The sequence below is a fragment of the Grampus griseus genome (assembly GCF_964374135.1).
Source record: "Grampus griseus genome assembly, chromosome: 20".
Classification (NCBI taxonomy): domain Eukaryota; kingdom Metazoa; phylum Chordata; class Mammalia; order Artiodactyla; family Delphinidae; genus Grampus; species Grampus griseus.
The window spans coordinates 55779635-55806726 of NC_139014.1; the positions used below are offsets into that span (position 1 = coordinate 55779635).

Here is a 27092-nt window from a genome sequence, read left to right on the forward strand (position 1 = left end):
GCTAGTTTGACAGAGGGGGGATGATAATTTTGAGCCATTTTATTTTATGATTCTAGAGTTTTAATTTAAATCAGGAACAGCTATTAAAATTTCCTCAAATGTCTTTTTGGCATCTATAGAGACAATCATTTGCTTTCTGTTGTTGTTTAATTTCTTCCTGTAATGGGTTACATGAATAGAATTCCTAATGTAAAAAATAAGCAGAAAGGAAAAGAGGGGACTTCAAACAAAAACAAGATAGTAAGCAGTGAGTGTTGGGTGGGCAAAACATAGTAAGTGTAGCAGACTGGAAAATGCCACCTTTGAAAGACAACCATGTCAAATTCCCTGGAACCTGCGAATGTCACCTTATATGGTAAAAGATGTGATTACGTTAAGGACCTTGGGAGGAGAAATTCATCCCGTGTATTCAGGTGGGCCTTAAATGCCAACACAAGTGCAGTTTTAAGACAGAGGCAGATTTACCACAGGCACCCTGAAGAGGAAGAGGCAGTGTGACCACAGAGGCAGAGACTGGAGTGATGCAGCTGCAAACCAAGGAATGCTGGCAGCCACCAGACGCTGGGGAAAGCAAGGAACAATCCTCTAAAGCCTCCAGAGTGTGGCCCTGCCGACTCCTAGATTTCTAACTTCTGGCCTCCAGAACTGTGAAAGAATAAATTTCTACTGTTTTACGTCACCAATTTGTGGTCATTTGTTACAGCAGCCCTAGGAAATGAAAATACTAAGGTGGTTATATTTTTTTAGTTTCATTTTCTTCCCCAATTTCTACTTTTATTGTATTATAATCAGAAAACGTAGCTTGTGAGAATTTCACTTTTTCAAATAACACTTGAAAATTCATATGGTAAACTGGTTTTTGCTCATATAGTTACCCAACCACTAGTAGTTCTTTATGTACAATGGTGACTTTCACCTCTGGGCCTGCAGGCCTGCTGTCTCTTCTGCTTGGAATGCCCTCTCTTACTCTTCTCTTCCTAATTCTGTCTTCTGACTAAGCCTCTTTTACTTCTAGGACTCAGCTGGGACATCACTTCCTACAAGGCTTGGCCACACTCCTCACTCTGGGTTAATTACTCGTCCTCAGTGTTCCCATAATGCCTTGCGTGTCTCCAATTTAACCCTTTCTGTTCTCCGTTATAACGACTTATCATGTATTCTGCCTGTATCCTCCACTAAACTGTTAGCTTCTTCAGGGCACGGCCCATATTACCCACCTTTCTATCCCAGTTCTTAACATACTTCCATGGTTTATTTAACCAGCAGCTGATTCTGACTGAGTGCCAACAATGCCAGGAACTGTGTATGGTCACGTGGTGTGTCTTCAATAAATGTTTGAAAAGCAAGGGATGAATGAAGCTATGGCAATGTTTTAAGTGAAGAAATTAAAATATACTGGCATATGAAATGGCTGGAAAATGCAAATGAATACAAAAAGCAATTTCCATTTTCCTTGACTATATTTTCTGAAGCGAGGCTGCATGCAAGTCATCACATCGGGTACCACAGTAAGATACTCACACCACGTCACCTGCGTAATGTCGAATTCGAAAATCTCGGTCAAACTCCAGGATTTTGTCCGAGGCGCAGAGCTAAGAAATCAAGAAGGGGATGATCTTGAAAACAGACATTCTCTCTTTCCTAAAAATATATTCCAACTTAAGAGGAGAGGATAATCATGTCACAAATCACGATATCATTAGGAAGGAAATCACACTGAGTGGGGCTTGATTTAATTTGGCACATGTGGTAAAGACCGAGAACTTTCACCAGAGGTCCACATAGTCAGACTTCATTTCTTGGCCGAGGGACCAAGTTCTGGATGATGGAAGGTGAGTTCAAGTGAGCTGAGGCTGTTCAAGGCCAAAGCAGGTAAGAAGTGGGTGATTCTCCTCTGTACTTTCTTTTCACCTCCCACTAGTTGGATGCAGAGAAGGATAGTCCCCAGGGGCTGGAAGAGCCAGAAGATGGAAGAAGTCTGGTTCCCTGGGAGGGAACCAGATTTCTATTGTCTATGACACTTAAATCTTGGCTGCTATCTTAACACAGCCCAGCCTACCTTGACTGACAGAGTCTCTTTCTCCTCCATGTCCCACTTAAGGAGGACCATATTGAGGGTTTGCTACCTCCTAGGCATGGACATCTCATTCCATACTCACAACTGACATCTAAACTAAGTATTATGGGCTCTCTTTTACATACATGGAAACTAAGGTTCAAAGAGATTAGGTAACGGGCCCAAGGTCCAGCTGGTAAGCGGTAGCTCTGGGAAGGATTCTTGGGACTGAATGCAATGTCTGTACTCTCCTATGTACACAACAACCTGGCTCACCTGTCTTCTGCTAAGCCGGGACTCCAGGTCTATCGCTTCCCAGATCAACCTTCTGCGGCTGTTTCTCACTGAAGAGGAACTTTATGGGAAGGCAGTTTTTATATAGCCCTGGGTCTCTATAACTTTCTGCAATTTCCTTATTACAGTAGCACCTAGATTCTTTGACCGCCCTGTGAAGGATCACTTGATATCCTACAGATTCAAAAGCAGACGTCTAAGAATCCCTAAGCATCGAGTGCAGTTACATACAAACACCACTTGACTTGTAGTGTCAGACAACAAACAACCCTAACCAGGTCGGTGGGTTCTATGTGGATGTCTAGATTATTAAAGGAATAATTAGCCTATTAATTCAACAAATGAATAATTATAGGAAGTCAGTGTCAGACTTCTGAGGTTCCAATCTTGGCTCTCCCACCTACTTGCTCTGTTTCCTTTAGTAATCACTTATTTCAGAGAGTTGGTCTGGAGGTTAAATGAACTATGGAGACCAAAGTGTCTAACATTCCTCTTTCCTTCTCTCTCTCTTATTAACCACTTTTACAAAACCCTTTTACTTATCAAATGCCCAAAGGAAAAGGACCCAAGAGATATCTATACTATTATAATTGAATATTCTTACATTTGGATACTGCAAAGTCTTAACTGATCTAAACACAGAAGTTTTTAGATTTTTCTTTACTTTATAAAAAATAATATAAGTTATGTATTTATCATTCAACTTGATATGTTAATAATATTTTACAGTTATTTTATGGTTTATTGGATCATCTGCCTGCCTCTCCATGATAACTTTAAGGCATGAGAAACAATTTAGCCCCTAAATAAGCATAAGCCAGAAACTCCTTATTTAACCTGCCAGTAATTCTAGCTAATCATTAATAACCAATAGCAATGATAATACCTGCTTTAACATACAGAATAATAGCATTTATTTAACAGAAAGACGCATAGTGATGAAAATATCCTGACAGCTTGGTTATTTCATTTCTTTCCTTCATTAGGCAAAAATCCCAGAAAAGAACACACAAAAAACTTCCATCTCAGGATTTGTCTGGGGGAGGATGCTGAGGGAGAAAGGAGCCACCTGGTCTGAGAGTTGGGAAAACCTGGGCTCCCACATTAAAAAAAAAAAAAAAAAAAAAAATTCCACCTCCACAGATAAATTACTATTTAGCATTTCCTATCAAGTCAGTAGCAGCTGCTTAAAAGTACCGTACGTACAGTTTCTACTGTAAATATGAAATTATATTTCAAAATATTTGGTTGATAAATCCGAGTGTATAAATGGCCAAGGTGAAACATAACAAAATGAAGTGATTTCTCACATGAGAATCATAGTTATTTATTTAAACAAAGTGGAGCCTTGCCTGTTTTAGTTTGGAATTCAATATTTCATAAGATCTCTTTGGTATGATTGTGACCAATTCAACTGAATTTAACAAACACAGATTGTCTACCAATGCCAGGCGAGTCTCCAAAACCTGAATTGTGACTATAAAGGACATTTATACCCAACCCCTCAGAGACAGGACATTTGCCCTGTAATCATGCCGTCTTTAAAAGCACCACTCTGAATTATTTACGTGGCTTCTAACTTGGCTCACTGCTCTGTCCCCAGCACCCAGGATTGTACCTGGAAAATGAGACGCACTTAAGTATCTGTGTTATAAATAGGAAATGACTGAAGGAATAACCCTAGCTAGACCCCTAATGTCAAAGATCAGACTGTAGCATCTGAAAGCTGACTTACAGCACGCTACAAGTTAGTCCTCAGTAACAGACCAAGGAGAATATTTTAGAAATAAACTAGTCTAAAATAAATATCAGCCAGTAATCTATTTCTTGATGATCTGTGCTTTCTCCAGTTAGTTGGGGAATCTTACTGTTCTGATTACATAATTTCAGAAGGGACAAAGTCAGAATCCAGATTTATTCATGCTAAAAAGTGGCAGTGGGTCATAGATTTATATGGAATTATGGAGGAGCAGAAACGTTGGCCCCTTTCCTTCTGGAAGTGAAGAAGAATGGGGCCTGTTTTTCCTTCAGTTTATGGTTGTTAGACAAGCCTACATTTGTAGGGAACACCTAGGGGTGATGGCGTGTCTCTTCTATGCCAAGTATTACGGCAAACATACTATATGCAAGGCACAGCACAAATGTCGGATAACCACGACTGCCACCAACTATCATGGAGATACGATCTGCTTGTAACATTTTTAGAATGTGAAAATTGGGGACTTAAGAAGGATAACCATTCATTTAAGGAACCAGTTTCCTTGTAACACTAGGATTTCAGCTAGAATTTCTCTGTTTTCAAGAAAGTCACATAGTCGGGAGAACTACAGCAGAGAACACATACTACATTTTTGTAACTGAGGATTACAGTAAAAAGTCAAGGACAAAAGCTATTTTCAGTGCCAGAATTATCAGATGCAGGAGCAAAATCCTAGCACATGAACAAGGACTCTGTATCTATTGGTTATAAATGACATCATGCTTTCTAAAGAATCATGTTCATTTTTCCTACCTCTAGCAAATTGAATAGTCTAGAGCTCCCTCTCCTGGACATTATGATGTCTATCAATCTCGCTATCCTATAAACCAGAAAGGCAGAATTTATCCACAGCAATACATCATTTCATGGATGTTTATGGTCCTTCTCACTTGAGTGGACATTCTTTCAACCCGACATATAAAGTCATTTAATTCTGTCAAACAATGAGGAAAATCTTAATGATCAAAATGAGAGGAAGTTCTCATTATACACACTACCTTTCGGCTGGAAAAATGACCATGTTTGCCCAATTTACTGTTAAGCGCTTCCAGGAACATCTCATCGGTGACTTTGCCGACATTCATGCAGGCGTCATCCAGGATGGCAATGATGCCCCTGTGCTGCTGCTCCACGAGGTCCACGATGATCTGATTGTTGAAGTAATCAATCTGTAGGACACAGCAAAGGGGCAATTCCAGAGGGAACGGAAACCAGGAACAGGTGCAACAGCAATGCCTCCATATGTATCAGGAATTTAAGTCACTTTGGCGTCAAAGAGGTGAACAACACTAATGAGGGATAACGCTAAAATGAGCACACATTCTAACAGAGGTTTTTTTAAAAATGTATTTGTGGGGCTTCCCTGGTGGTGCAGTGGTTGAGCATCCGCCTGCCGATGCAGAGGACATGGGCTCGAACCCTGGCCAGGGAAGATCCCACATGTCGAGGAGCAGCTAAGTGCGTGCGCCACAGCTACTGAGCCTGCGCTCTACAGCCCGTGCTCCACAACAAGAGAGGCCACGACAATGAGAAGCCCGCGCACTGCAAGGAAGAGTAGCCCCCGCTACTCTTACAAGAGAAAGCCCGTGCCCAGCAACGAAGACCCAACACAGCCAAAAATAAAAACAAACAAATAAATAAATTTATTTTAAAAAATGTATTTGTGGACTTTTTATCATAAAACATTTTGTCTTAAATGAGTACAGCTCCAGGCAAAAATTATAAAGTAATGTTTCTCCCTTCGCTAACTCTTGTTTTAATCCTGTCTTCATATCCTGCACCTAATCTTATTCATCAGACCCTCAACCTGTTGGCTGTTAACCGCAAGACCCAGATTTCACTAAGTACCAACAAATAACCTTGAGGTATTCATTGATATTGAACTTGATGGAGTTAAGGTGTTTCCGAGAACTTGCATTTTTAGTTACACGGCCCTGGCTGACTAAAAATCCCCAAGAGTATCTCCTTCAGTTTTCCAAAAGTTAAAAAGCACACATGGGTCTAACAGAGGCTTCCAGGGTACAATAAAAAAATTTAATTCTGAGATATAAGTATCCGTAAAGGATAAGCTTTGCATTTGCTTCCACAAGGCTGAATAAAGTTGTAAATAACTGCATGCTCTCTAGCCACCTCAGCACACACGAGGTCTGTGTAATAATCCTCTTCTACACCTGTCTATTCTGATAGCTGCAGCCTACGTGTCACCATACACACAGAAAGCACACGTGGCCCTGACTCGGGAAAGCTGTAGTGCCTCATTGGAAGGCGGGCAGCTTATACATTTTAATCTTGTGTGTTGATGTGCCCCACCTCACTTAGGAGGTACTTGAGCTGAGAGTTGTCCCCACTACCTTCTGTAAGATCGACACACTCACAAGAGTATTACTGTGTCTCATGGATCCCTGTTCAATGCTATTTAAAATCCAAGGGCTCGTGCCAGCTATCTGTCTGTGGCTTTCAGCTCCATCCCTAGTCTTGCAAGTCCTCCTCTGTATTCCATGGACTGAAAGTCTGCAAACTGGGTGGCTTTTCTGCAAACTTTGTTTTTTATACTTTTCTGGTTTGTCTAAATCAGTGATTCTCAATAGAGGGTGACTCTGCCGTCCAGGGGCATTTGGCAATGTCTGGAGACATTTTAGGTGGTCGTGACTAGTAGAATGCTGCTGGCATCCAGTGGGAAGAGGCCAGGGATGCTACTAAACACCCTACAAAGCACAGGACAGACTCACAACAGTTATCGGGTCTAAAGTGTTAGTACAGAGATGGAGAAGCCCTGGTCTAAGTATTCACTTTTATTGTGGGCACTTATTACATTTCTCATTATGGAGAAAAGTTATTTCTATCTTCGGAAAAAATATGCTTAAAATATTCAAAAAGCAGGAACTCTGTATTAATTAACAGCTGAAATCGTAGACTTTGTGACTATGGAATTAAAGATTAAGTCTTTTGTGCCAAGAACAAAAGAATTAAGTTCCCCAAATTCCAACTGTGTAACTAAAAGTGATTAGTCTTTGCTGAAGAGTCCAGTAGCTTCTGGTTCACAGTTTAATGTGGCTTCAAACATTGCTTACAGTCGTGGGTTTCAAACTAGGTTCTTCCAGCAACCTGGTATTCCCAGGAGGTTTCTTAGCGGATGCAGGGGACAAAGAGAGATGAGAGGGGATGGCTCAGGGGCACAGGGCTCTGGGGCTCCCACCCTCACTCCAAATAGAGCAGCTTTGTGCCTGAGAGTCAAGTTCTCAGCACCTAAAAATGACTTGTAAACTTGCACCAAAATCATGTAAAGGCGAATCAGTTAGGGAGACAAGACATTATGAATCTCTTGGTGGAAGTTCACATACCACCTATGAAATAGACGGTGATCCCGACACCAGTCAAGACTCTAGATCTAATAACCAATGTACAAGACATATAAGGAACAGAGAAACAGATTAGGTGACACCTCGGGAACCCCATTAGCAAAATCCAGACAGTGGGAAACTCTAAAGAACAAATGACTTATTCTCTCAACAAAAGATTGCAAGGAAAAGAGAGAGAGAGAGAGAGAGAGAGAGAGAGAGAGAGAGAGAGAGAGGGAGAGAGGGAGGGAGGGAGGGAGGGAGGGAGGGAGGGAGGGAGGGAGGGAGGGACGGAGGGGAGAGAGGAGAAAATCGATGGATGTTCAAGAGGCGTATCAACCAATCACAGCGTAAGTAACTTATTTGGATCCAAATTCAAACAAACTGTAAAAGCAAAACCAAAAGCTCTAAGACAATTGAGGAAATGTGAAATATGAACACTGGCTGCATATTTGATGACATTAAGGAATTACTGTTAATTTTTTAGGTGTGATAATGGTGTCGTGCCTATGGTTTTTTATAAGTCTTTATCTTTTAGAGAAACACACTGAAATATTTACAGATGAAATAATGTGATGTTTGAGATTTGCTTCAAAATAATCTGGGGGTGGGTGGGGTACAGATGACACAAGACTGGCAATTCCCTGATAACTATTAAAGCTGAGTGATGGGTACAAGGAGTTTATTATATTGTGACCTCTGCTCTTATGTGTGCTTGAAATTTTCCATAATAATTTTTTTTTTAATTAATCACTACGTTCTAAAGTTTGGGGTTTTTAAAGGAAATACTTGCCCAGATGGAGATTCTAATTTGGGGACCTGGGCTGTATTCAGTAACTATTATTTTGGAGTGAGCTTTCTGTTACCGCTAGGTCACATTTTTCTTGCTTTATTTCACTAAGAATTGTTTTAAAGGGCTTTTGCTCCTTTTTCAGATGCTTGGAATAGTCTCCTGCAACTGTTCACTTTTCCCTTTATCAACTATGCCTGTGGAATTTGATATTCTGATTGTTAAAGGGTATTTTGGACCAGTATCTCCGAACCACATCTGAATAACAAGTTTTATGATTAAGTTTGCTATAAAAACCTAAGCCCCAGTTATAATCGTGTATTATGTTATGCAACAGATTCGTTCTAAGAAAGCTGCGTGTAAACTTAACTGAATTGAATTCCATCTTAAACATGCAATGAGACTTCACTCTTTGAATCAAAACTGTAGGTGTTCCTTTTAAAAAGTAATAATACACCCTTTGCTTTATTTGTAAATATGTAGAATTCATACTACTATACTTGAACAAAATTGTTACAGTATTCTAACATTTAACACACGATGGATGGAAGGCAAAGAAGAAATTTGAAGCAGGAAAGCTGGTTATCATACCAGTATCTCCTTTTTCTGAATGAGAGGAGATGGAAAGTAGGAAGATGGGAAGGAATATAAAAGTAATTTAAATACAGCATTTCAAATAGCTTTTTACTGCTTACACTGGATATCAAAATACAAATACGGACTTCATTATCTATACTATTTGGCAAAAGGATAAACACAGAAATTTACGGAAACTCAGAGAGGTTTTTGATTTTTTTATGTCTGTCCTCAAAATTGTTTAAAAATACAAATTTCAAAGAAAATTACAAGGTCCCATTTCTATCGTGAACAGGAGGTCTAACTGTCATGTTTTTAGCTGTGATCTGTGGTATTGCACCCTGCATCAATCATACTGTCTGGCTGTATCTTATCGGACTAGTGACAAATACAAAGTTCACAGAGAGCCAGGAGAAGAGAGGTGATAACTGTTGTGTGACACAAAGGAAAGTAAATGGAAATCAAAGTTAATACACCTGTTTTCATGCATGGGTTTCAGGGAATATGAACCTCATTAACCAAAGACAATAAAATGCCACTTGGCTTACAAAGCAGGAGAAGAAAAAAGGAGAAATAAGAGCAAAAAAAGAAAGAAGGAAGGGGAAGAAACTCAGTTTGGAAGCAAAGTTCAGCCAATTGAAGGCACAAGTTGCTGCTCTGAATAACTTATAAATGATGCTAAACTCTAACAGATGTGAATCAAAAAAACTATGTGGTATCAGCTGTAAAGTGAACATAAGTTTACTGATTTTCAACTCAGCCTTTTCTGGGCACCAACCAGACTCCGACCAAATTAGAGAAATCCCACCTATCAACCCTGAAAATGAACTGTAATATTTCAATATCCTAAACAGGAGAGCTAAGGTTTAGGTGTTTCAAGCACCCAAGAAGACCAGCAGGTACCCAAGATGCTACGAGTTGACGTTATCGTGAACAGTCTGTACGAGTCCACTCACGTGCTTCCAGGGGATCCCTTCCCGCTGGTACTCCTCCTGTTCTTGCTTCAGGACCAGCTGAATAAACAGCTGCTGGAGCTTCTCATTGCAGTAATTGATGCAGAATTGTTCAAAGCTGCAAGAAAAGGAATCAATTAGGCTCAAACAAACAAACAAACAAAAAACAATAGGGTTTTCAGGACCTTATCCGGTTTACCTGTTGTTGTCGAAGATTTCAAAGCCGTAGATATCCAAGACACCTATAACCGTGTTCTTCCCGTGGATGGTGGTGTCAGAGTTCTTGACCTCAATAATATCATTGATGCGAGAAACAATCCAACAGAAAAGGCGCTCATATATGGCCTGTGATGAAAATGACATCGTAAATTCTTGCCCATTGGAAATGAGTCCCCTGTTTGGATTTGTGATGTTTTAAATTCCTATTGAATTAAATTCGTATTGACCTCCTCCTTACCATTTAGCATAGCTGTTAATCCTCTAAGCTGAAAAATGCAGATCATCTGTTTAAAAATTATACGACGTAGCATGATGGTTGGAGTTTTAAAAGATTATTATGGGTCACTACACGTGTTGAATTCCAACAACATTCCTTAGGTGTGTTTCTGTGCCCTGCTAAGACCCATAATTTGCCTACTGCCTCATATAAGTCACTTCATGGCTTTATTTTAATCTCATCCACTATAAAAAGCAGAGAACCAATGAGTTCTATGCCCTATGGATTCTAAATATATAAACATTGATTTATAATGCTAAATAAAGATCTGAGCCACAAGGCCACCATTTCAAATTCCTTGAGAATCAAATACACAGTCAATGCACAAGGATACACATGCAAACACACACAGGGACAAAGGCACCACACACTCACACACATTCACATCCTGACACAAACGTGCACTGCAGTGTCACATCTTTAGAAAACCTTTCCTTAACATCTCCCTCCAGCAACCCGCTCTCTTCACCTACACACATCCATACACATCACCTCCATTCCTCCCCTCGCCCTCCCCCCTTTACGCTTCCAGCCACTCCAGTCTTCACGTCTCTCTCATGACTCCATTGAAATGGCTCATCAAGGACCCCAAGCACCTCTATATGGACCCTTTCTTGTACCTCTACAGGGACGTCTTACTCAGATACTCGGCATCACTCAACCCAATTTCCTACTCTTGTCTTGAAACATTCTGCTCTCTGGGATTCGTAATATCACACTTTCTTGTTTGTCAGTTGGTTTTTGGCCATGCCAGGTGGCATGCGGGCACTTAGTTCCCCAACCAGGGATCGAACCCATGCCCCCTGCAGTGGAAGAGTGAAGTCTTAACCACTGGACCCGCAGGGAAGTCCTGAATCCGCACTTTCTTAATTTTCCTCTTATTTCACAGGCTACCCCTCCTCGGTGGCCTTTAGGAGGTCTCCTCCTCTACCTGATCTCTGAAAGCTGGAGCTCTCCCTAGTCCTCTTCTCTTCACTCCCTATCTCCTCCCCTTTAAGTCATTTCATACAACATTAAAGAACGGTGATATAATATTACCCCTAATGTATCACCTGAATGCAGACCTCTCCTCTGAGCTCCAGGCTCCCGTGTCTGACTGCCTACCTGACAACACTCTTGGATGTCTCACAGCTGTCTCAAACTTATGTCCTGTCTGGACTATTTATCTTCCCACCTCCTGAAACTGTTCCTACCCAAAATTTTTTTTTTAATTTAATTAATTATTTTTATTTTTGGCTGCACTGGGTCTTTGTTGCTGCGCACGGGCTTTCTCTAGTTGCGGCGAGCGGGGGCTACTCTTTGTTGCATTGTGCGGGCTTCTCATTGCAATGGCTTCTCTTGTTGAGAAGCACTGGCTCTAGGTGCGCAGAATTCAGTAGTTGTGTCACACGGGCTCAGCAGTTGTGGCTTCGCGGGCTCTAGAGCGCAGGCTCAGTAATTGTGGTGCACAGGCTTTGTTGCTCTGCAGCATGTGGGATCTTCCCGGACCAGGGCTCGAACCCGTGTCCCCTGCATAGTCAGGCAGATTCTCAACCACTGTGCCACCAGGGAAGTCCTTCCTACCCAACTTTCAACCGTAAATAAATAGAAACAGAAACTTGGGGATTCATTCACTCATTAAATGTTTGCTGGGTACTTGCTCTGTGCAGCTTGTGGGAGATACTGTACCAAGTAACATGAACACTGTCCCTGTCTCCAAGGAGCTCAGGGAGTAGAGTGAAGGAAAATCACACACACGCGCGCACACACGCACACACGGATGAGGTGCCTGGGATGTGAGGGGACTTCAACCTGTTCAGTGTTCAGAAAGGCCAGGGATGGCTTCTCTGAGAAAGTGGGCTGAGATCAGAAGGATGGTAAGAGTTAACCAGGTGAGGGGGAGAGAAGAACAATCCAGGCAGAGGAAACAGCACGTGCAGAGGCCCTGTGGCTGGAAGGATAAAGGGATAAAGACAACATGTAAGGCCTGAGAGAAGTCTAATGTGGTAAAGGGGAGAAACGAGTCTGGAATATGGCAGGAAATGAGACAGGAGAGGTGGGTTGGACCATGTCAGAAATTATCTTTGATTCCATCATCCCCAGAACAACAGGTCCTGTGGATTTTATTCTCCAGATACAGTCTGTCTCAAATCATCCTCTTTTCCCCATTTCCACTGCTACTTTCTCTGTCCAAGCTGCTATCATCATCCTCCTGGATTACTGAAATATCCTCTTAATTGGTCTCTTTGCTTCCACCCTTGCCCTACCCACTGCTCCATAAGATTCTCATACTAAGGTCAGAGCCATCATTTTAAAAATTCAAACTTGCTGACATTGCCTCTGCTTAAAATATGCCACTCTCCATTGCATTTGGATAAATTCAAATTCCTCTGAAGACTAAAAACCAAGCAAGAGGTTTACAAGAGTAAAAAAATGGAGTATGTAGCAACCTAATCAACCAGCAAACAAGAAAAAGAGAAAATGTAAACTTGGGAAAATAAAATATTTGCCACATGGATAACAGACAATAGGCTAAAGTTATGAGCTCTTACAAATGGACAATAAAAAGATAACAGCCCCAAAGAAAAATGTACAAACGTATACCCAAACAATTCTCAGAACAGATGTAAATACTTTACAAAAATAGGAAAAGATGCTCAAATACACTAGCAATGAAAACTAGAGTAACAATGAGGTATCACTGTACACCCAGAAAATCAGTCACTTAAAGCTTCAGATCAGGGTGTCCTTTGACCTGCTCACTCCTGGGAAGCCATCTAACTGAAATAAAAGCACTGGTGTGTAAGGAAAGATGGACAAGAATTTGCAGCGTTGTTTGTAGTGGCAAAAAAAAAGGGAACAAGGTGAATGACATAAGAGGTGGATGGTTAATAAATTATGGTCCCATCACCACACAGACACTAAAACAATGGGTCCACCAATTGGCTTGAAGGAGACTTGCACGAAGCATTATCGAGTGAGGAAAGCAAAACGAAGGGCCACAAAAGGGGCCTGTGCAAGCGAGGGGCCCTGAGCTCCCCAGTCAGTCGGCTTCTGCTTTTCTGAGAATGTTTCTGGCAGCGATGCTCACAGCCATGGGGTGCTGAGACCGTGCTGGTCAAAAAGTACCACTCTGGTTTCAAAAGGCTTAACCTACTTTCCAGGAACGTCTGAACACCTCCTCATAGAATTTCACTAAAAATGAAACTGAGATCAACACCAGGCTGTGAGATAATAGAAAATATACTGGTCTCTGCCCCTGGTTCCCGGCACAGAGCTCTTGAAACCCTTGTAGTTTCCTAAGTGATACGAACACTCGGAGCATCTCTTGTTCTGATGTTTGTCTTGGACCCCATCCCTGACCCGGGGCTCCTAAAACCCTTGTAAATTTCTGAGTGATAAAAGCATTAGGAGCATTTTTACTCTACGGAGGTGACTCTGAGTGTGCTCCTAGCTGGGGGCTGGGCACCAGAAACACCAAGCCATGATTAGAAGTTTGGAATTTCCAGTCCCACCTCTCATCCTCCAGAGAGGGAAGAGGGCTGGAAATGGAGTTAATAATTGACTGTGCCTACATGAGGACGCTCCATAATATCCCCAAAGTACAGGGTTTGGGAGCTTCCCAGTTGGCGAACACATCCGCACATTGGGAGGGTAATGTACGCCAACTCCATGGGGACAGAAGCCCCTGTTCTTGGGACCCTCCCAGACTTTGCCCTGTAGATCTCTTCATCTGGCTGTTGGTCTGTATCCTTTATCATATCCTTTAATAACCGGTAAATGTAAGTAAATGTTTCCCTGAGTTCTGTGAGCCACTCTAGCAATTAATGGAATCCAAGGAGGAGGTTGTTGGTACTTCCCATCTATAGCTGGTTGGTCAGAAGCACAGGTGATAAGCGCGCACGCGCGTGCGTGTGTGTGTGTGTGTGTGTGTGTGTGTGTGTGTGTGTGTGTTGGGGGACAGGCTTGCGGGACTGAGCCCTTACCCTGTGGGATGTGATACTATGATACTATCTCCGGTAGACAGTGTTAGAATCGAGTTAAATTGTAGGACACCCAGCTGGCATCACAGAGAACTGGTGGTGTATGGAAACAACCTCCTCCCCATGATGTTAGAGATTTTGGTACCAGAACCCTCACAAGGCAGACACAGTGCCTTTAAAATCCCACCTTAGCGAAGGCATCCCTGCCGTAGCTGGCTTCCTGTTCTGTGTGTTGCTTGTCGATGATATCACGACCCGTAGCCACCGTCCGGTAAAGGAGGGCTTTCTCAACCATCTCTGTCTTGGTGGACAGCAATTCTGCTATGATAGATACAAGCCTGCCATTTTCAATCAGAGGCGTGTCACCATCCACTACAAACTTTAAATTTCCCTGTATCAGAAGAGAAAAACCAAGACACACCACTTCCAGTGAGATTCTGAAACACGATGTCAGGGGTATATTTGCTAGTTTAAGAGAGAATTCCAAGGGATCTTGTTTGGAGCGCCTATTTTCCTAAATACATTAATATCTCAACATATAAAAGCCTAGTGTTTTATGCATTTTTCCTTCTCCAGACACTCATCTATATTTTAATTTTCAGCATATGTTTTTGATGGATGGAAATTTTACATTTTTATGTAGTCAAATCTATGAATCATTTGCTTCAGGGTTTTTCTTTGGTGTTATACTTAGATCATTCCTACTCTGAAGATTTTATGAATATTTAATGTTTTCTTCTATTCCTCATACAGCTATTCTTACATTTAAGCTTTTTATCCACCAGAATGTATGTTGGTATGTGGTGTAAAGTAAGTTTAACTTTATTTTTTCAGATGGTTAGTTGCTCCGACACCGTTAATTGAATAGTCTAGCTTTTCCTCCTGATTTGAAATATCACCTTTATTACATATTAATTCCCACCAAGTTTTTGAGTCCGTTTATATTCCACTCATTCAAAAAGCAATAAATACTTATTAGCCACCTACCAAGTGTCCAGCACATGAACTAATCTGCTGATTACTCTGGTGCTGAATTTATGCAGCAAGTTTTAAAGTACTGTGGCTTTTACTATCATTTTAAACCTGGTGGAATTAGTCGTGCCTCCTCTCCCCTGCTCCCCCTACCCCACTACGCTAACACATTTTATTCGACCTTCTTACATGTTTATTGTTCTAGGTAAATTCTAGAATCATTACATCAACTGAAAGACAAAATTCCTCTTTGGATTCTGAAGGATTATTGTAGCACCGTATTTATAAACTAGTTGAAAGAATGAGACAATTTAGAATGTTAAAGTCTTCCTAGTCAGGAGCATTTAAGAGATTGTTTATATACTGCTATATAATATTTTCCATATAGGTCCTGTGTATTTCTGATTCACTTAAGAGTTAAATCTCGCCACAGGAAAGTGAAAGGTCGTTTTTATTCCAGACTTGTATCCATGTTGTCACTCATTTGCTACCAGGTTACATGTTCATTATGTTTTCAACATCTCTAATCATATAGACAGTAATGAAAGGACTCTGACTGATGGTTCTTTACTTCTAAGGTTGGTGTGATGTGTGGAAAATAACCTGTGCATAAGGGGGCCAGGGTGGTCCGTGGTGTTGGCTGCAATGAACTGGATGTGCTTTTAAGCCAGTCATTTCCAGTCTATAAAATGAGATCGCCAAAATTCTAGTTCTAGAAATCTATGATTCTATGTTTCAAATGCCTTTAGAAATTTGCTCTGTTCAAGAGATTTTAGCTTATCCCACTGGTGGTCACATCACTGCTGAACCCTTTTACCTTTGAAATTAACCAGTTCGAAGTCTGACATACCAGGAAGGCAGTGAACGAACTAAAGCCACTGTCTCAAAACCCACGGTGGCTTGGAAAATCCCTCATATTATTAGAACACATAGGAGGAAACTACAGATAGAGTAAATTTCTTCAAAATGTCAGAGGAATTTTCTCTACATAAATTACTTTTTACAAAACCCCAAACCTTCTGAAATAACATCCTAGTCCCACAGGGAGGTGCGAAGAATTCTGAAAGGCGTCCCCACTCACCAAGTGAAGAATTGTACCCAAAATTTTATACACTGTTTGAATCTCCTCGGGCTGGAAGCCAATGACTTTCATGGCGTCGGCTACTACCTTGAATTCTGCAGCATCATTGATAGACGACTAGGAATGAAAACAGGAAACTGAGGTCACAGACGCTGCATGTGAGCATTAACATCCAAAAACTATGAGACTAAATTCAAGCGTAGCCAAGGTCTTGATGCCTTTGGAGTAAGTCATTGAAGGGATGATGGGTATTCAAAGAAAATAAAAATGGTTTTGGGGGTAGAAACATAACGCAGCACCCACAGTGCCCAACTGTGAGAGTCGCCGTCACCTAAGACAAGCACGAGGAACATTTCTGGAAACTTCGGTGAGGAAGCAAGCCCTGAGCTGGCTCAGAGAAGCTCCAGGATGAGTGGAGGAAGTGGCATGAGATGTGAGACCACAAATGGAAACTCTTGACTGACGGAGCCTCCGAGACATACGCCTGGCTACCTACTGTCGTCTGTGGCTTTCTGTTCCACGATTAGTCTTGTCCTGGCTGGAAACAACACTCCCACGCGTGTACGGTCAGGCTTTCTACTCCACGGGTGGGGAAGAGCAGGCCTCCCAAAGCCAAGGGGCCTGCCTTGATCATTCAGCAAGCTAGGAAATGGTCTGGGACTATCACGTCACTTTTTCAGGCATTCAACAAACATTCAGCAAGTCAGATCTTTAAATGGCACAGAAGTGCCGCTGTAGAATAAATGTCTGTCCCCCAACCCCCAAATTCGTATGTTGAAATCCTAGCCCCCAAGGTGATGGTGTTAGGAGGTGGGGTCTCTGGGAGGTGATTAGGTCTTGAGGGTGAAGCCCTTACGATGGGATGGGTACCCATATAGAAGAGACCCCGGAGATCCCTTGGTCCTTCTGCCCTGTGAGGACACAGCAAGCAAGCACCACCTTTGAACCAGGAAGCGTGCGTTGACTCTGCAGGTGCCTTGATCTTGGACTTCCCGGCCTCCAGAATTGTGAAAATCAACTTCTGTTGTGTATAAGGCACCCCAGTTTACGGTATTTCTGTTGTAGCAGCCCAGCCAGACCAAGACGGGGGTTCAAAGATAAATCGCCTGCCTTGAGGATCTGTAGCCCTCAGGTTGGAAATACACGTGTGTCAATAAAATTTACAATAAAGCAACGGTAACTGCCTATCTTAGCAGTTTTCCCAAAGCAGCATCTGCGCAGGGCCTGATCTCTTCCTTGGTGAGTTTCTGCTCTGGCCGGGACACAGACACCTGGCCTGATGCTCACCTGCTAAGGAACAGCACAGGGAAGATTCCCCTCTGCCTGATGGGCACGTGTTCCTCTAACGTCCAGGACACGACCAGGCAAGCTCTTCCCCCGCCCAGCTCTCTGAGTGAGACGGTCCACCTTGTAAAGTCTCAATTTCCTCGTGGGTACGATGGGCATAATAATACCTTTCTTACAGGGTTGTTGTGGGAATGGAATGAGAACTTATATAAAGCACCTCCCTAGTTCCTAGCACATAAAAAGCACTTGAGTATCAGATATTACTATTATTAGATGCTGCAACCATGTCGAAACTGCAAAGAAACCAGACACAAAGTCTACGTGTTGTCCTGGGGACAACTGTCAGCTGCTTACCTGACAGGCATTCCCCAGCCCCACCTCTTTCTTGTCGATAGAGCCCTGATTTGCTTACCCCTCCCTGAGTGCACCCGTTCTTCAGAGTTGGCGCCAGCCTCAGGAGGTAAATCTTCATTGGTCTAAACAAATCACAGGGACCTTATTCCCTTTACCAAGTGATTGGTCAGCCATGGGCATGTGATGCCATTCTGGTCCATAAGACATGAGGTTTCCCTAGCTTATCAAGGGTTACGGCCAGGAACGTTTCCTCTGCCTGTGACTCCTAGAACTGCTGCTGCCCTTTGGGGACCATGAGGAAAATCAGCTGTAGCAGACCAGCCCGACCCAGTGAGGATGGCAGAACTGGTAAGTGGGAGAAACAAATGAACATCTGGGTCCCTATCAACACCGTTAAGGCACGGAATTCGCCACGTCTGGAACTGCCCCATCCTAGGGCTTCTTGTTATGTGAGATAACCAAGTTCCTTATTGTTTTTGGTGACTTTTAATTGGGTCTTACCTCACCTGCAACCCACAGGGTCGTAATTGTACATGAGTCCTATATTTGAGAATAGCTAAGTATGACACACAGAGTGCAATACTTTACAGTTACTAAAATCATTCTATTAATTTATATTTGTTTACATGGGAAGATATTAATGATTATATTATAATATAGTAAAAGGTTTATTTCATCAGGATTTACTGTATGATTCCATGAATAAATATACACACATACACTGTTGTTATCAATAATTATCTCTGCATGGTGAGCGTTAGCATATTTTTATTTCCTTTTGGTTCATCTTTATTTTAGGTTTTGACTGTGATCATGTATTGCTTCTTTGTTTTTATTAGAGAGGCAGAAAAAAAGGAGGGGGAGGAATAGGAATGGAAAACTTTGATGGAAAGGGAACCTAAGCTAAATTTAGCTTTGAAAAAAAGGCTAAATGTTTATTTAATACTTGCTTTCTGTGGGGCTCTACATGATCGGGCCAAAAGCCACTTGGTCAATAAGACAATTCGATTTAAAAAGAATATTTTCAGTCACTGGCTTTTTAAGTGTTGATTTTACAATCCTTTATACATCCTTAGAGTACCTCTGACCTATTCTCAGAAAGCTGGAGTATTGCCCTCTGGGGTTTTGTTTGCTTTCAATTAATTTTCAGCCAAACATCCTGTTCTCAGACGACTGTAAAAGTAAAAAATTCATGCAACTTAAATTTCAAACAATGGAAAATTAATTGCAAAACGCTAAATATCATTTATTTATATGCACAATCATAAAAATACCATTAAACCAGTAATGCAGATATAATTAGCTTAAGATGAAGAGCAATAATTACAAAAAAGAAAAAGAAAAAAAGAAACACCTCCCACATCTAGATTCTTTCCTTTTATAAATTCTTTTATTTTTCCCAACTACAAAAGCTGTGCATTTTCGATTATAGAAGAAACGTGAAATGCGGAGAAAGCAGAACACAAATATCCATCATCTCATCCATCCAGAGTAAACAAGTAAAACCCTGGTGCACTGCCCTCCAGATCTCATTCCATGTATGTCCGTGTGTGTATATGTGTGCGTGTGTGTATGCGTATGTGTGTGTGTATATATACACACACACACACACACACACACCTTTCCCCCAACAAAACTGGATAACACTGCAATTACTGTTTTATAACCTATCATCAATAAGCTACTATATTACTAGGACTAGCTATAAAATGGCTAGCAGAAATTGTATTATATATATAGCAGAGAACTAATTAGAAATAAAAGGGCAAAAAGATCTGCATATGTGTGAGCAAGGGCTTACATGCAAAGGAAGGGGAAAAAAATGGAAAAAACTTGAAGGCTGAATAGAAATGCTCCAAGGGTCACAAAACTATTTCTAGAACACATCAAAATCATTATTGGAAAGAACAGTGAATGGCAATCTTTGATATCCATGTTCAACCACAGTGCTTTTATTTATTTATTTATTTTTAACCACAGTGCTTTTAAACTTTCTTTTGTCTTACCAACTTGCCTTTGGCCAAATGATATGGTACCTTCTTTTGCGGTGGGTTTCCTACTTGTAACAATATTTTTATAGTGTCAAAATAAAAGTAATAGGATTAAAAATTTTTTAAAACCCCACAAGATCATAAGAGAGAAGCTTCTTTCCTATCGGATGGTGATAAAATTCAGTAATGGGTTATTAGGCAAAGTTATTGAGTCAATAATATATTGAATCTCCGTCCCTGAGAATTTTAAAAATAGAATAGAATAAAAGAGCCATTCATTTGCCTAAAGGCAGCTGCCTGGACCAGATAATTATTTAATGTCCCTTCTGATTCTCTGATTCTATTTCTGAATCATCTCAAAAAGGAAACTCTTACCTTTAATTGGGCTCCAACATGGATGTAGTTGTAGGATGAAAGGGATTTCTGGAGATGCAGAGAGCGGAGCATCTGCTCTGAACCTCCTTGGAGTAGCTGAAAAATAGTTAATTAAAAATAAGTTAGCAAAATACATCCTGAACCTAACACACCATGTATTCTTACTGGTAGTCTAGCTTTTTTTCATTTTCTGGGCCAATTCACTTAGGTCCTCCTGTTTCTAGCTTTGAAGATTATTTTTTTAAACCTCGAAGGTAATGGCTTCAACATCATCAGTGATGGATAATGTTATACAGTCATGAAGAAAATTCCTTAAAAAAGTCTTAGCCCTTTCACAACATAACTGGCATGAAAGGTTTTGCTTTGACTGTGGCCATTTGTAAAACAGGAGCTTGTGCTCTGTGGTGGTCACGTGCTTAGCAGCCTTGTTATCTGGACAGCATAGGGTTATGTTTCAAATTCAGAAAAAGTCAATATTGCCTCAGAACTAAGAGGTGTCAGCAGCCAGTCATATGTTGAATCCCACTGGAAACAAACAGCTTTTCCTCATCAATCTCTATATCCCAGGAAAGGACAACTGGGTAACCAGGACTGTAGTGTTGGACAAAGACAAATGCCAACACTTTCACTCAACTGCGGAAAAAGTCAGGTTCCTGAAACGAACAGAACTCTTATATTTGGTAGAAAGCTAGTTTATTGGAAACATGGCGAACTGTCAACAAAAACACAAATACAATACGCATAGTCCTCCTACATAGAACATGCATTTTAGAAGGCGATACATTTAAATCCTCTATATTAAACTGCACACTTTGGTTTACTGAAAACATGTAACTACTGGATTTTTAAAATTGATTTTTTTAACGAAAACAACACTGAATTTCTAGTCCCATCTCTGGAACACCCCAAAATGGGAACAAAAGCTTCAATTCAAAAATAAGACAAAATTAATTTAACATATTCAGAATGTACCATTTCAAAAGCTTTTAGGGTCATTAAAATGTTACCTACACTGCAAAGAAACACAGGGGATGCTCAACTAAGGCAGCTGTCTGGTTGGTTAACCACCTGCTAGCTCTTTATAACAGCCATGCTCGTCAAGTCTCTGAAGAAGCCCACGGGGTAGGGTGTATGCGTGTGTGCACACATGTGCAACGTATCGCGGGCCAACGGAGGCATGGGAGGCACAGGACAGGAGAGAGCCCCAAATAAAAACATCCATTTCCTGCACAACTGAGCAAATGGTTGATTATCTGCATAACAGATTACTAACCTGATAGAAAGAATGAAAGCTTCTTTCTCCTGGCTGTTGCACAATCACTCTAGACTAAAAAAAAAAAAAAAAAAAAAGCACATTAAAATCATTAATCTGATGAGGGACACATATACAATGCAATACTACTCAGTCATAAAAAAGAATGAAATAATGCCATTTGGAGCAACATGGATGGCCCTAGAGATTACCATACTAAGTGAAGCAAGTCAGAAAGAGAGAGACAAATACCATATGATATCACTTATATGTGGAATCTAAAAAATAATACAAATGAACTTACTTACAAAACAGAAACAGACTCACATACACAGAGAACAGACTTGTGATCTCCAAAGGGGAGAGGGGATCGGGGGGATGGATTGGGAGTTTGGAATTAGCAGATGCAAACTACTATAGAATATATAATATAGAATGAATAAACAACGAGGGCCTACTGTATAGCACAGGGAACCATATTCAATATCCTGTGATAAACCATAATGGGAAAGGATATGAAAAAGAATATACATATATAACTGAATCACTGTGCTGTATGGCAGAAATTAACACATTGTAAAAATCAACTGCAGTTCAGTAAAATAAATTTTTAAAAAATCATTAATCTGAGAATGTACTCCTATGAGAAAGTGAGAGCCACTTTCCCAGGGAATCCTGTATCAACAGTGCACTGAAATGTCCCAAAGGCCGCACGGATGGGACCGACCTGAAACTAGATCTCCTCTGTGGGGTTTTCTGTGCAATTTTTTGACAACTCTGTTTACTCTTTTAAAAACAGAGTTCCTTAAACTTTCTGAAAATGAAGCTATTTTGATTTTTTAAACCTAGAGCCTAAAGAGGAAACTTTTGGGGTGGGGGGATTGCAAGTGGGGAGAATAGGAAGGAATGTTCAGGGAGGAATATTCTCAACATTCCCTTCCTGAGGGTCTGCTGGCGTTTCAAAGAGCAATGCCTTATGTCCTGTAAGAAAGTGAGCTGAACAAAATCCATATACAGAGACCTCTGCTTTAGATGGCTTCAGAAAGACTGCTCTTAAGAGAGGACTCAAGATGTATGTTCACTCAAGGGGATTCTTTTGGTTGAGCACGTACGTAAAGTGCAGCCATGAAACATTCTGGAAAAAAGATCGATAATAACTGGCACTTCCTGTCATTTTTCAACCGACTCTGATAAAGCAAGATTTCCTTAACAGTCTGACTTCAGTTTAACAAACAAAAATAAGATTTATACTGCATTCTGCTGCCACAAAGATTGCTATGGTGTGACTGAGATGGAAAACATTTAACTGAGAAGGCATGTCAGTTCAAATCTGAGTACAATTCAAGATGGAGACTTAACCTAGTAAAGTTCTAGTAAAATCTCCACTGTAATAACCAGATGAATCTACTCAAGATTAGTTAGGACACAACCTCTCTGGCAGTCCCAAGAGGAGAGTTTTAACTGGAATCTTCTACAAATTGGGCCTATCATTCACATGGGCAGATAAAAACACACTCTAAATTTTCACACACCTAATGCAGCATAATTAGACTGTAAGATCACAAAGTACATCTATGCTACTATAAAGCAGTGAACAAAGAGAAACTAGAAGAAAACGAGATTGCCAATTAAAATAAAAACATGGGAGGTTGTGTAGAAGGAGTAGAAGTGATTAGTCCTAGATAGGTTTTTGTTAAACCTTACCCAAAAGTTGGCACCCCTCACCACCACCCCCACCTAAACCTTTACGTACAAAGTCTATAACTTTTCCCAGCTTGATACTGTAAGGGCTAATAAGAGAACACAAAAAGAGATTATTTTGCCATAGAAAGCTAACTGAGGAGCAGGAAGGAACAGAGAACAGGATTAAAAGCTACTTTGGGGCAATGAAAGAAATTCTACTAATATAATCAGGTTTTTATAAAAAACATTCAGCATTAACAGACTCATAGATACAGAGAACAAACTGGTGGTTGCCAGAGGGGATGGGGTTGTGGGGGACGGATGAAATAGGTGAAGGGGATTAAGAAGTACAAACTACCAGTTACAAAATAAATAAGTCACGGGGAGGTAATGTACACAGGGAATATAGTCAATAATACTGTAAACTTTGTATGGTGATGGATGGTAACTGGTCTCACTGTGGTGATCATTTTAGAATGTATAAAAATACTGAATCACTACATGGTACACCTGAAACTAATACTGTAGGTTAATTATAACTCAATTTGAAAAAACAACTCTAGGCCAAAAAAAAAAAAAATCAGCATTTGCAAACATTACCCTCAGAAATTAAGCACTTTTTACCTTCTCCAGTAAGTAGTTATTGATATGTCCACCAATAGGGTCCCCCTTGAAATCAAAGTTGATATCCATGTATTTTCCAAACCTGCTTGAGTTGTCATTCCGGTTGGTTTTGGCATTTCCGAAAGCTTCCAAGACACAGTTGGACTTAAGCAACATATTCTTCACTCTTTAACACAGATAAATGAAAGTCACTGTGAAAGTTTTAAAGGCTGGGGCTTTAAAGAAACTAAATTTCATTAAAAGACATGCAAATTTGTGTACAAAGATGCTGACTGTAACATTGTTTGTAACATCAAAAAATATCTATATTACAAACAACCTAAATGTCCACCAATAGGGATGGATAAAAATAAATTTTTGTTTCCCAGTATAATATGTAGTGACATAGAAAGATGTGCAGAAAACATTAATGAATGAGAGATGAAGTTGCAAAATAATACGTATTGCAGGATTTGTGTGTGTGTGTGTGTGTGTGTGTGTGCACGTGTGTGGGGGCATGTGTGTGTGTGCGCACACACACACGTTAGTATAAATGCTTACAAACCTGGAGGGTACAGCACACTTCACTATGGTTACCTAGGTTGATGAGGTAGGTAGGGTGGAATTTCAGGGAACTTTCATGTTTTACAACATGCTGTAAATTTTACTGTTTCTTTTCAATGAACATATTTTATTTACATAAAGAAAAATCCTAAAAAGAGATGTTCTGAAAAGAACGGGTGATACAGAAAATGATTCTATTTTTTAAAGTTCTTGCTTATAAAGCCTAGTGAAATTTACTGCATTTGGTTAATACATCATAAATGTGGTCCTGATTAGTTTAGAAACTGCTCATCATTTCGTTTGAAGCTGTATGGAATCTCTCTTTGGTACCAGGTATTTAAGTCATTCTTTATTCGATGAATGCTAACTCTTTATAGAGCAGTCTCTCCCAGTGGATGTATTTTAACTTCATTCTAGGCTTTATGTCTTTGTTTCTATTTCACTGACAAAATTCCTCTTATATGGGCATATCGCCGAAATAACCTGATGTACCACATCCCCTGGTCCTTCCACTACCACTGTAAGTGACCCTACAAATTTATCTCCTCATGAATGAAAGTATAATTATAATTGGGGCAAGGGAAACTGCTTGCTTATGGTAAATAAAGGAAAGTGTCTATCAAACTGTGGTAAGATATGCTCTTAAAAAACTAGTAAATGGGGCTTCCCTGGCAGCACAGTGGTTAAGAAACTGCCTGCCAATGCAGGGGACACGGGTTTGAGCCCAGGTCCGGGAAGATCCCACATGCCGCGGAGAAATTAAGCCCATGCACCACAACTACTGAAGCCCGCGCGCCTAGAGCCCGTGCTCTGCAACAGAGAAGCCACTGTGATGAGAAGCCTGCGCACCACAACGAAGAGTAGCCCCCGCTTGCCACAACTAGAGAAAGCCTGAGCGCAGCAACAAAGACCCAACACAGCCAAAAAAATAATAATAATAAAAAAACTAGTAAATGTAAATATGCCTTACTCCACTGTACCAACTGGATTTAGAAATAAAATTAATTTAGTTCTCAGCCGGTTACTCTCCTCAGCTCCAAAGGAAATTTTAAAAACTTACTTATATCCTTGTTCTTGTCCTATTAGGTTGCAAATCAGAATCAGAATTGGGGATATATCACTATTAAGAAAAATACCTCTTCTGACCTGGCAATCTAGCCCAATTCTACCCATGCAGGGTAGTCTAGTCTAAACTCTCTGCTTTCAGACCAACCCAGCTTCCTTTCTGTCTATTCATCAAACTGAAGATTGAGATGTATATACGGAATGTGACTCTTCTGTAAATAAATACTGAGCCTCAAAGTAGCAACTTTGGAAAGCTCTTATTTTTTCCTCTTCAAAAAGTCCACACCACATAAGAAAGTCAAGTCATGTTGCTTTATAGCCACACTTCCTACTTTCTTATTTTTTTAAAAAAAACCCATCCCTTCATTCCTTACATATTTACTACGTAAATACCACGTACCAGACACTCTGCTGAACACTGGGCCCCAGACAGTGCGCACCCGCTTTATCACTCATCTTGCTGTGAGCAGAGCATGATGTGGCCTGAAACCCGTTCAGGAAATGAACCCTATTCAGAGCTTCTAATACCAAGGTTCCGCTTCTAGCAATGATGGAACGGCATGGATCTGCCTCCCAGAGTCCCCCTTTCACTCTAGGGAGTGTAGAACACAGTTTACAAAAGATGCTGGTATAGTAGAAACAGCAAGAAACCTGTGAGACCTTGAACAATACAACTACCAGTAAAGTATAACATCTTTGCTGAGCACACGTAACACTGAAGGCAGTGCTGATAGACCAGAATCACCTTAGCAGTATCTTTCTATTAAAAACAAATATAGAAATTGAGGGATATAAAGGAAAGTACAGGGACAGTATGCAGGAAGGGAATCAAAGTAATTTAACCATTAATAAACACTCCATGCATATTCGAGTTTAGGCCTAACCTAGTCAAGTCTGTATAGAAAATGAAGCTCCAGTGAGGACTTCCTCGCATTGTTAGGCTGCGCTTACCTTTCAATCTCCGCTCTCTGGCTGGGGTTGGTGATGGCCGCAATGTACTGCATGATGTACTTACTGGCTTCCGTTTTACCAGCTCCACTTTCCCCTGGGGAAAAATTGTGCAAGGCTTAGGATTACAACTTAAACCAAGAGAATAATTTTTAATAGAATAATTTCAAGTTTTGACATTAGTTATTCATTTGAAATCCCTTATGTTTCATTGTTTGGTTTTTGGGGGGTTTATTTTGAGTTATTTCATCCTGTCGATATGGGATTGGTTCTAACAGATCTGAACATGTTGAAAAAATTAAAACTACTGTAGAAGCAAAATAACAGATTACAGATCAAGATTTACTTAGTAAAAATATCGAGGGATAAAACGTGGTAAACTAATTCCTTATAGCCTTAGTACTTAGTGACTCTGAAGTCCAGTGGAAAAGAAACGAGAAAGTGACAAACAGTGGCCATGGCAGAATTCACATAACTTTGTTTTCTATGGCAGAGTTTTAAAAAATCTTAATGGGGATGAAATAATTTTTTCAGAAAATGAGAGCAATTTTAGTGAAAAAGCGAAACAAAAGCCGCAAGCTCTAGACATATGGTGTCACAGAAAAAGCATGACAACTGACATGAGGAGGGGGAGGGGGATACGGTTATAATTATCAACCCAGATTTTTAACTGTTTATCCCTTGTGACCCAAA

General features: G+C 40.6%; 1 protein-coding gene across 1 annotated transcript in view; it reads right to left on the reverse strand.

The window, feature by feature from the left end:
- The window catches only part of MYO1D (myosin ID), a 348470-nt gene that overhangs the window by 221116 nt on the left and 100262 nt on the right, over positions 1 to 27092 (reverse strand). Inside the window, exons 3-12 of the mRNA XM_082678981.1 lie at positions 26403 to 26496; positions 23844 to 24009; positions 21558 to 21611; positions 20285 to 20380; positions 16278 to 16394; positions 14412 to 14615; positions 9966 to 10111; positions 9770 to 9884; positions 5108 to 5278; positions 1522 to 1592 (exon numbers count right to left, since the gene is read on the reverse strand). Of these exons, the coding sequence (XP_082535107.1) occupies positions 1522 to 1592; positions 5108 to 5278; positions 9770 to 9884; positions 9966 to 10111; positions 14412 to 14615; positions 16278 to 16394; positions 20285 to 20380; positions 21558 to 21611; positions 23844 to 24009; positions 26403 to 26496 (1234 nt within the window). The remainder of the gene's footprint in view (positions 1 to 1521; positions 1593 to 5107; positions 5279 to 9769; positions 9885 to 9965; positions 10112 to 14411; positions 14616 to 16277; positions 16395 to 20284; positions 20381 to 21557; positions 21612 to 23843; positions 24010 to 26402; positions 26497 to 27092) is intronic.